This window comes from Thermothelomyces thermophilus, chromosome 7, assembly GCF_000226095.1.
Source record: "Thermothelomyces thermophilus ATCC 42464 chromosome 7, complete sequence".
Classification (NCBI taxonomy): Eukaryota; Fungi; Ascomycota; class Sordariomycetes; order Sordariales; family Chaetomiaceae; genus Thermothelomyces; species Thermothelomyces thermophilus.
Window position 1 is genome coordinate 365,837 of NC_016478.1, and position 11,623 is coordinate 377,459.

The 11,623-nt window shown below is 30.6% G+C and overlaps 1 protein-coding gene across 1 annotated transcript; it reads right to left on the bottom strand.

The window, feature by feature from the left end:
* Positions 1 to 1,019: 1,019 nt before the first annotated feature.
* Positions 1,020 to 1,574, bottom strand: MYCTH_2072228 (uncharacterized protein; the record flags this gene model as incomplete). Its single annotated transcript, XM_003666488.1, has 2 exons — positions 1,020 to 1,106; positions 1,365 to 1,574. Coding segments are annotated over 2 exons (297 nt in total), but the record flags the coding sequence as incomplete, so codon positions are not given.
* Positions 1,575 to 11,623: the final 10,049 nt, after the last annotated feature.

Below are 11,623 nucleotides of genomic sequence, written 5' to 3' on the forward strand. Positions count from 1 at the left end.
CGGTCAAAATTTTGATAGGCGTGCGAGGTACGGTCGGGTTACGGTCGGGTCCGGTTCCTATGCCTACGATGCCTATTGTACACCTATAACGGCTCGCGTGTGGTTAAGAGTGGTACCGTTAGATAGCGTTTTTCAAGAGCTTTCTAGCGATGGTAGTTTCATATATTTTGGTAGGGTATTCGCAAAGATGCAAGAGAAGCCTAGAAAGCAAGTTTACTTAAATATATAATACACATTCTAGCTATAGTACTATTAATAAGAGAATATATTAGAAGTTTAGAATTAAGTAGATTAGTTTACCTATTATACATACTTTTAAGATTATAACTAGGCTATAACTAGATTAGAAGACTACTTAGATAGCCTATATTATAATAGATATTAATAGCTAAGAGAGCTAGGCTATATTCTATATAATCCTAGGACTTATATATAATATTATATTTAGCCTTTTATAGATAAAATACTAGAACGTTATATCAGATATATATATAGGTATTCTTAAGATTAGAATATAACTAAGACTACTTATCTATAAGATCTCTTTATAAGTAAGGTAAATAGGAATCTCTTAAATTATAAATATAATCTTTATAAATATAATAATATTATTATTATCATTATTATTAGTCCTATGCTATTATACTAATAAGTATACCAGAGCCTCTCTAGTTATATACAAAGGAAACCATACCTAATAGGCCAGATAAAAACCTCTATCCCACCTTTAACGCCCAATCCGGAGTACTAATATACTACAAAGAAAAGGAGAAGTGGCTAGAGTAGCCCTATAGAGGCCTTCCCTCCCGGTCTAGCCTCCTTATAAGGCAGTATTCCGGGAGCCTCCCTAGGTCTATTAGCCACTATAGAACCCTCCTTACTAACCGATGGTTACAGGCCCCTATACCCTGTAGAACGAGGTCTAGGTCCCTTTAGGACCGTATTTCCTAGGATTCCTACGTCCGGCTTCTTAGTAGGTTCGGGCACTATATGACTAGGTGCTCTATAGTTTCCCTCCCCTAGCTATAGGTATAGTAGGGGGTACTGACCCCCGGGACTTGAACCCTAAATAGGAAGTTATAGAGGCTAATAGCCCCTATATAGGCCTATACTAGTAGGGAGCTCTAGGCCTTCGTTAGGCCCTGGTGCCTTTATAGGCCTTCCCCTGTAAAAACTAGGCACGGGGGGTCCTTGTCTGACACGCGCCATATCCTCTTACCAGCTTGGTCGGCCCTCTAACGGTTACTCTAGTTAGCCACTACGGCCAGTTCCGTAGCCTGTAGCCTTCTTTGTAGGGTCTGTAGGGGGGGTTGACCCCCTCTATAGCCCTCCTGAACCCACTGCCGGACCGTCGACCCTGCTACTTCCAGGGCTGTAGGCTTCGGCTCCCGGCCCTTCGCCCTGGCCCTCCTCTTCCGGAACCTCTGGCTTAGCCTATTACAGGCCTGTTGGATAAGGGCCCTTGTAGGGACCCGGGAGGCCCCCGGGCCTGCCCTAGTCTGTAGGAGCGGCTGGTCAAGTTTAGCTTCGAAGTCGGCCAGCCTCTTGTTAAGATAGAGGTCGAGAGGCGGCACCTAGTTATAAATATAATATAGAAGGTATAGAAAAAGAAGACTTCTAATACCTTCCTAATTACTAATATCTAGGAAATAATAATTATCTTAGAAGTAAGATACTAATTTAATAAAATATAAGAAATAAGGATACCTAATTAAAGCTTAATATAAAGTTAGAGATTACCTTACTAGATAAACTTTATAACTTTACTAACCTCTTTAATAAGAAGAAAGCTAATAGACTTCCCCTATATTATAATATAGCTAATTATTATATCAAATTAAAGGAAGGCCCAAATAAAAGGATTCCTAAACTCCCTTAGGAGCCTCTCTATAATATATTATAAGATTATTTATTAGAAGTCTAAAAGTAAGTTATTAACTTATTAGATAAGGGATAGATCTAAGCTAACTCTTCCTTAGCTATTATCTTTATCTTCTTAATAAAGAAAGTAGATAAAGGATAGAAGTTCTATATTAATTATTAGGTATTAAATAAGATTATAAAGTGAGATTAGTACCTACTTTTACTTATTAAAGAGATACTTTACTCCTTAGCTAAAGCTAAGTAGTTTATAAAGCTAGATATCTAAGTAGCCTTTTACTATATCTAGATTATGAAGGGCTATAAATATTTAATAGCTTTCTAGACCTAGTTTAATCTCTTTAAATAGCTTATCTATCCCTTTAGACTTATAGATATATTTATAACCTTCTAATAATATATTAATAATACTTTTAGCCTAATACTTAGAGACTTTATAATAATATACCTTAATAATATCTTAATTTATACTTTAGGTAATAAGAAAGATTATATAAGATAGGTAAAGAATATACTCTAAAGGTTATAAAAAGTAAGATTTATATTAGATCTTAAGAAGTATATATTTACTATGAAAGAAGTTAAATACCTTAGCTATATTATAAAGGTAGGGACCTAGGTCTACCTAGACCCTAAAAAGCTAGTTACTATCTATAAATAAAAGGTACTATAGAAGGTTTAGAGAGTATAGAGTTTCCTAGGGTTTATAAACTTATATTAAGACTTTATTCCTAACTTCTCTAAATTAACTATACTCATAATATAGTTAACTTATAAAAATACCCTATTTCGGTAGGAGGCAAAGGAATCAGAGGCCTTTAAAGCTCTTAAGATAGCTTTTATATTGGAACCTATCCTAATATAATAAGATTTTAAATAGGAGATAATACTTAAGGTAGACTACTCTAAGATAGTATTAAGAGGGTACTTATCCTGATAAAGAGAAGATAATGTCTTATATCTTATAGCCTACTATTTTATAAAACTGTCCTTAGCTAAATAGAACTATATAATCTATAATAAGGAACTACTTATAATTATCTTATACCTAAAGGCCTAGTTAGCTAAGCTTTATAATATTACTACCCCCTTTTAGATCCTAACTAACTATAAAAAGCTTAAATACTTTTCTTAGCCTTATTTAATTGGTAAATAGTAAGCTTAATAGACCGAAATACTCTCCCTCTTTAACTCTAACCTTTATTACTAACTAGGATTATAAGCTTCCTATCTTAATATCTTATCTTACTATAAATAAGATTACCCTAAAGATATATAGTATATAATATAACTCCTCCTTACTATTTAGATAAATATAATAGATACCTTGATATTACCTAAAGTATCCTATCTACTAAATGAAAGTACTATTTTTATAGATAGATAGCTTATAGCCTTATAGGATAAGGGAACCTCCTAGCCTTTAGGAGGGCCAAGGAGGCCTATAATGGCTAGCTATAGAGGGCCTAGAAGGCCTGTCTATAGTAGGCAAGGACCTAGGGTATAGCTTTTACCCTAGAAAAGTATGAACTTATCCACTTTAATAGGGGCCAGAGATAATAGTTATAACCGCTAGAGCTCCTATAACTAGGGGGGGGGTACTACCACTATAGCCCCTTCGAAGTCGGCTAGATTCGTTAGGGTCTAGCTAGACTAGATGCTATAATAAGGCCCCGACTATATAAAGATAGCTAAGAAGCTAGAAACCTAAGAGTTTACCCTAACTAGGCTTACTACAAAGACCTAAGGCCCTAGCCTTCTACTAGCCTATAAGGTCTATACTAAGTATATCTATAATGCCCTAGCCTATAAGGCCTTTGTCATAAACACAAGCCAACCCGCGCCTACGGCCAGGCCACGGCAGCCAGAGGGCCTATACCTAGGTACTAATAGGTATAACCCTACTATAATAGGCACGATCGGGGCACAGCCAGGAAAAAGGGATAGCCGATCCGTAGTATAAGATATATCTATTAGCCTACGGATCCGAAAGGGAGGTTTTCCTCCCTAAGGATCAGTTTTTATAACTACGATTCGAGAAGGATATAAATAGGCAGCCTACCGGCCCTAGAACAATTAACTCTCCCTACCCCTATAATTAGTATAAACCTGCTTGGAAAGGCCTTTATAATAGTACTACCTCCTTTAATAATTAGCCTAATGGTAGGCTGCCCTAATAGTTTCTAATCCTTCTTACCCTTTATTAATCGAGATAGTACTATCATTTAGCCGTTTAACGCCTATAGGACTAGAGGAAGAACCTTCGAGCTAAAGTAAGACTCTTTTAGCCTAGTATTAGCTATGAAACCATTCTAAACCCCTTCTTTATATCCTAATACCCTCTGATTTAGAGCCCTTAATATAAGGCCCTAATTATAAAGAGCTTATCTAGAATTTAGAAGGCTGAACCAAGGAGCTAGAAAGGCTATAGTAGCTATAAGATTAGGAAAAGTTCTTACTAGAGAAGCTAAGACTATTAGATTATATAAAGGTCTCGAAATAACCTTAATTACCTATTGAATCTTCTAATTCTAATAATTTAAGATACTATTCTAAGGCTATTAAGGTTACTAATCTAATTTAATTTATTAATATAATAACCTACTAGTAATAGTAAAAGTAGCTTTAAGATTTATAATATATTTTTTAGGGAGACCTTAAATAGTTTAAGATATTATGAAACTATATCCTATTTATATTTAATTATATAGATAAGTAACCTTAGAACTATTAATATAGCTATTATTAAAATATATTATCTAAGGAATATAATTAGCTCAAAGGTAACTAGACTTTATTTAAAGAATAGATAAATACCTATATAATTAATCTTATAGATTAAGTATCCTAAGTAGCTAAGGCTTTAAATTCGGCCTATTAATAAAATGGCTAATCCCTATAAGATCTTTACTATTACCTTAAATCCCTTAAAGCTTAGTTCCCTTACTAGGATAAGAAAAGCTAAGCTTTAAGCTTCTATATTAAGTTATTACCTTTCCTTATCTCATATATTAACTATTACTATACCTATTACCTAAAGATATAAGAAGAAATAGTATAATTAGTATTATAAATCTAGTATAGCTTCTAGTAACTAAATCGTAATTAGACTACCCCTTTTTTACTACTAACCTAAGATTAATCATATTATATACCTAATATATTACGTTTCTATATATTATTGTCTTACTATTAAACTAGACTTATAATAAAGATGTAATTAGCCTTATAAGGTACTTTAAACCTTATATTAACCCTTACTCCTAAGATATAAAGTAGTAGCTTATATTTCTAATATAGAAAGGAGGGACATTTTATAAAAGATTACCTAGAAACGGTATAGGTTATCTCTTACTAATAGGGCTAATATCCTAGTTACTAAAGTTTAGGCCATTTTTACTAAGGAAATAGGAATTACTTATAATAAACCTTAAATCTATAGGAATAGCCTTAAGGGATAACATAAAAAGGGAGTATATATATATAACTATTATAATAAATATATATAAAGGTATTTTAATAATAATAGACATAGATTCTTATATAAAAGTAAATATTATAGATTTTGACCTTATTTTGGAAATACTAACTAAAATACCTTACTTATATTCTACCTATAATTTGATAATTTAACGAAATAATTATAATATCCTATAAGGTATATTAAATACTAATTATATCAACTAATAAATATAAAACTATATATTAATATAATTACCCCTATATTACTATTAACTATAATATTAAAACTTTACTAATCTTATTAGGAATGCCTATACTTAGTGATCTTATTATCTTATTATTTCTAATAGAGAATTACTAGTAGTTTCTGCTAGAAACCGAGATAGCCCGACTCTAGCATCCTAAAAGAATGGAAAAAGACTGCTAAAGGGGAGCCTAGATCTTTATATTAATTACTATTTTAGATATCCCTATAGATCTATTCCCTAACGAAGAACTAAAACCCTTAGGAAACCTAGAGGAAATTCCTTCTAAGCTATAAGACTTTACTAATATAATAGATATATTAAATTTAAGTATCCTTCCCTTATTTAAAGTAACTAACTATGAAATCGATCTATAACTAGGAACGATACCTCTAGTTAGACCGATTTACCTCCTATCCTAGTATAAACTTAGTATATTATAGGAATACTTAGATAAAAACCTTACTAAAGGGAGGATTTGACCTTCTAAGACTTTGGTAGCTAGTCTAGTCCTATTTATACCTAAAAGAGATAGGAGCCTTTATCGTTATATTAATTACTAAGGGCTTAAGAAGATTACCTAGAAGAATTGCTACCTATTACCCCTTATTTTAGAGATTCTTAACTATACTTCTAGTACTTAATTTTTTATTAAGCTTAATATTAAAGATACTTATTATTAGATTTAAATATAAGAAAGGGATAAGTAGAAAACCGCCTTTTAAACTTATTATAGGTTATTTAAATACTTAATTATACTATTTAACCTAATAAATATATTAGCTACTTTTTAGAATTATATTTATTAAGTATTAGGTAGATTACTTAATAAATTTTATGTAGTTTATTTAGATAGATAATATCTTAATCTTTTACCTAACTATAAAATATATATAAAATATATCTAAAAGGTCCTTAAATAACTATAGAATGTATAACTATATTATAAACCTAGTAAATATTCATTTTATAAGGATTATATTAACTTCCTTAGATTCATAGTAAATTAGTAAAGAGTTATAATAGATCTAATATAAATTAAAATAATAGAGAAATAACTAGAACCCTAGACCTATTATAATATTTAGGTATTTCTCGGATTTATTAATTTTTATTAGAAATTTATTCGTAATTTTTTATAGATTACCTACCCCTTAACAAGTCTACTAAAGGGGTTAGAAAAGGGGAAGAAACTAGGAAGAGTCTAGTTTAACCTTGAAGAATAAAGAGCATTTTAAGAAATTAAAAACCATTTTAAATTGGCACCGGTTCTCTGGTATTTTAATCCCGAAAAGCCGATAACCATCGAAACAGACGCTTCTACATTTATAATAGAGGCCGTCTTATTATAGTAAGTAGAAGACTCTTAAAAACATCTTATTATATTCAAAGTTCTTAAGACTAGCCTATTATTATAGTACCCCTAATAAAAAAATGATAGTAATTATAGAAGGCTTTAAGTATTAGTAATACTATCTAATAGGAAATCCTTATAAAATTATAATCTATTTAGACTATAATGATTTATAAGGATTTATAAGATAGACCTAAGTTAATAGTTACTAGGTTAGATAGTATATATATCTATTAGGCTTTAATTTTATTATTAAGTACTAGCTAAAGAAGTAAAATCCTATAGATAGCCCTTTAAGAAGACTAGATTATAAGGAAGATAATCTTCTTAGGAACTAAGAATAGTTACCTATAATCTAAAATAAGATAATAAACTATAAGAAGGTATAAAAAGTATAGAAAGTTTTATAATCCTTTTACTATTAGATTAGAATCTAGTTATTAAAAGTCAATCTAAAAAGATTATACGATTTAGAACAAACCTACCTTAAAAGGAAGCCGATTATATTACAAAGATAGGCTAAAGAGGTAATAAGACTAGAATTAGCTTCTACTATCTAGCCATTATAAATACTTAGAGAGTATATTTTAGAGCTCTAAAGATTAGACCCCTTAACTTAAGAAGTAAGGCAAGGCCTAGAAAAGGGTATAATAAAAGACTAGCAAAGTATTAGTAAAGCTAAACTATAGTCCTTAGGATATAGTAATAAGCTACTCTATAAGAGAGTGCTTTAGGTTCCTATAGAAGAAATTATAAGGTAAGAAATCCTCAAATTATATTATAATAATACTAGAGCTAGGCACTTTAGCTCTAAAAGAACTAGTAAACTTATTTAAAGAAAGTTTAACTAGTAAGGCTTAGTAAGAAACGTTAGGAATTGGTACTAAACCTGCTATATTTGCTAAATAAATAAGCCTAGATAATATTAAAATTATAGTAGCTTAGAATCCCTACTAATCCCTAACTAACCTTAGTAAGAGATTAATATGGATATAATTATAGGTTTTCCTATAGTAAATTTCTAAGTAGAAGAATAGAATATAGTACTTATAATTATAAACTACTATATTAAAATAAACCGATTCTTTATTATTAATTTGGATATTATAAGTTAGCGGCTTACTAAGCTAATTTATAAGGAAATTAAACTTAAATATAGTATATTAAAAGGCTATATAAGTAATTATAGCTCTATATTTACTTTATGATTTTAGGTCGATCTCTATTACCTAAACTATATTAATAGAAGGCTTTCTATAATATTTTACCCCTAAACTAATAGCTAAACTACGCAGAATAACTAAACATTTATATAATACCTTTACTATTTTACTATAGTAAACCATATAATTTAGATATAAATCCTCTTAGAAGTAAAGTTTATATATAATATTGCTATTAATATAACTATTAGCCTACCCCCTTTTTAAATATTAATAGGCTATAACCCTATAATTTTATTATAAATTAGGGACGATTCGCTAAAAGGGAGGTACTACCTTAATATAATAAAATAAATTAGAAAATTACAAGCACTATAAAAATAACTAGAAGCGTATTAGAAGGAAGCTATCTAAGATTATAAAATTTATTATAACTAAAAGTATTAAGGAAAGGTATTTAGGAGAGGTAACTTTATCTTACTCTTAACCTAACATCTTAAGCTAAAGATATTAAAAAAATTAACCTCTAAATTTATCGGCCTATTTTAGGTACTTAACCTAGTTAATTTACTAATATATTAGCTAATGTTACCTATATAGTATACCTAGTTATATAACATCTTCTCTATTTCCCTACTTAAACTATAATACCTATATAGTTAGGATAAGGCTAAATAGATACTAATACCTAAGTTAAAAGACAATAATAAGTAAGAAGTCGAAGAAGTTTTAGCAAAGTAGGCCGATAATAAGACTTAATAGTTCCTAGTAAAATAGAAGGAGTAGCCCTCTAAATTTAACTAATAGGTAGATAAAGAAGATATCGCTAATATATAAGGTAAAGTATATAAGTTTAGGAGATATACTACGACTATAGAGCGCCTATAATACGGTATAGAGAAGTATAAGAAGAGGCTAGGAAGAGGGCGCCCCTAGAAAACGCCTAGATATATATCCTAAGGAAAAGCACGTAGGGTAGAGCGGCACGTTACTATAGTAATATGCCTTAAAACGGCGATCAAAATACTGTAGAAAAGGCCTAGAGAAGGGCGCCCTAGGAGGGGCCCTAAGCTATATTATAAAGAACTATATTTTAAATGGATATTATACTAAAACTATAGTAAAGAAGGCCTTACTAGAGATACTAAAATTAGTAAAAAACATTTATATTATAGTATTATAGACTAGTAGAGCGAATCTATAATATCGATCTAGGGCTAAAAGGGTATCTACTCGATATAATTAAAAAAAATGAAAATAGGACAAAATTCTACTACCTTAAAAACCTTATTAAAAACTACTATAGGAAATAAATTCTAAGTCTATTATATATTTACCTAAAAATTAGGCTACCTTACCTTTACTACCTAAGGCTCTTATTATAAATATACCTAGTTTGGTAATAAACTTATATTTAGCTATTTACTAAGTAATATAACCCTTATTAATAGGCTCTAGATAAGGTAGTAGCAAATGCTATTAAATTATAAGATTATATAATACTTATATTATATTAATAAATAATTAGCTAGATTAAAATATAACTAAACGTACTATGCTAGTGTTAAACTTAGGCTATAGGTTAATAGCTATGATTATATACTTATAATTAGTTATAAACTTACTATATACTAGCTATTACTCTTATAAATATATTAGTATCTATACTAAATTATAAGTAAAAATAAATAGGTTCCTATAGAAGTAATCTTCTTATTACTATTATTAATAAGGCCTATATTAGACTAGTAATACTTCTTAACTACCTCGAAAGTAATAGCTATATCGTTTATAAATATAGTAATATAGTAGTAATAACGCTTACTAAGTATAAGCAAATCCTTAAAGTTAGCTATATCTAGCTTTAAGGCCAAAATAACCCTATAGGCAGACTAAATAATAATTATAAAATTAACTATATTACTAGTTATAGTACTAGTAGCCTAAATAATCATTAATACCTAGAGAATTGTTCCTAAAACGTATACTTACTAGGAGGTAGCTTATCTAATAGCCCTAGTAATACTAAAAACACTTAAACGAGCTAGAAATAAGATATATATACTAAACGTCAAAGGGAACCTTATTATTTGCCTTGATTTCTTCAATAGCGCTATATAAGCACTATATATATAGTAGTAAGTTAGTTATACTAAGTTACTAAATCTCTATAATATTACTATAGATATAAGAATAAAGATTTAAAAATTACAAAAATATTATAGGTAGCCGAAACAAGAATATTCTAGAGAAGATAAGGTTAAAGATTAAAAGAAAATCAAAAGTAAAGAGCAGCTCTCTAAGAGAGTTAAATATTATTTCTATTGCTATAGTAGAGACCTTCCTAAGACTATAGTAACTACTAGATATATTTATAATAAAGCAAATCTTTAGACGAAAACACTCGAATAATAACTATAATAATAGTAATATATATATAAAAATGAAGGTACCTAGTATTTACCTATTCTATATATAATTATAAACAAAGCTATAATAATAAAGTACCAAAATAATAGCAATCTACTACTATAGAATAGGTCTAGGATAAAGCTATTCTAATAGAGCCTATAGGCCTATAGATAGGCCTACTAAGGGGGAGAGTAAGTTATTACAAACGTAAGCCAACCCACGCCTATAGCCAGGCTATAGCGGCCGGAGGGCCTATACCTAGGTACTAATAGGTATAACCCTACTATAATAGGCATGATTAGGGTATAGCTAGGAAAAAGGGATAGCCGATCTATAGTATAAGATATATCTATTAGCCTATAGATCTAAAAGGGAGGTTTTCCTCCCTAAGGATTAGTTTTCATAACTACGATTCGAGAGGGATATAAATAGGCAGCCTGCTAGCCCTAGAACAATTGACTCCCCTTACCCCCGTGATTAGTGCGAACCTGCTTAGAAAGGCCTTTATAATAGTGCTACCTCCTTTGATAACTAGCCTAGTAGTAGGCTGCCTTGATAGCCTTAAACTTCTATAAGCCTACTAAGCCTAGGGGTAAGCTAGAAGGCCCTATAAGGGAACTATTAAAGGCCTAATATAAGGCCCTTTAAGTAGTTATTAGGGCCTATAAGGCTACCCTTATCTGGTGCCTTAAAATAGAAGCCTAGGTACTACCCTTTAACCTCTATCTTAATAAGAGGTTAGCTAACTTTAAAGCTAAACTTGACTAGCTACTCCTATAGACTAGGGTAGGGCTAGGGGCTTCCTAGGTCCCTATAAGGGCTCTTATCTAATAGGCCTATAATAGGCTAAGCTAGAGGTTCTAGAAAAGAAGGGCTAGGGCAAGGGGCTAGGAGCTAAAGCCTATAGCCTTAGAGGTAGTAAGGTTAATAGTCTAGTAGTAGGTTTAGGAAGGCTATAGAGGGGGTCTACCCCCCCTATAGACCCTATAGAGGAGGCTATGGGCTATAGAACTAGCTATAATAGCTAGTTAGAGCAACTACTAGAGGGCTAACTAAGCTAATAAGAGGATATAGTATATATTAGATAAGGACCCCCTATATCTAGT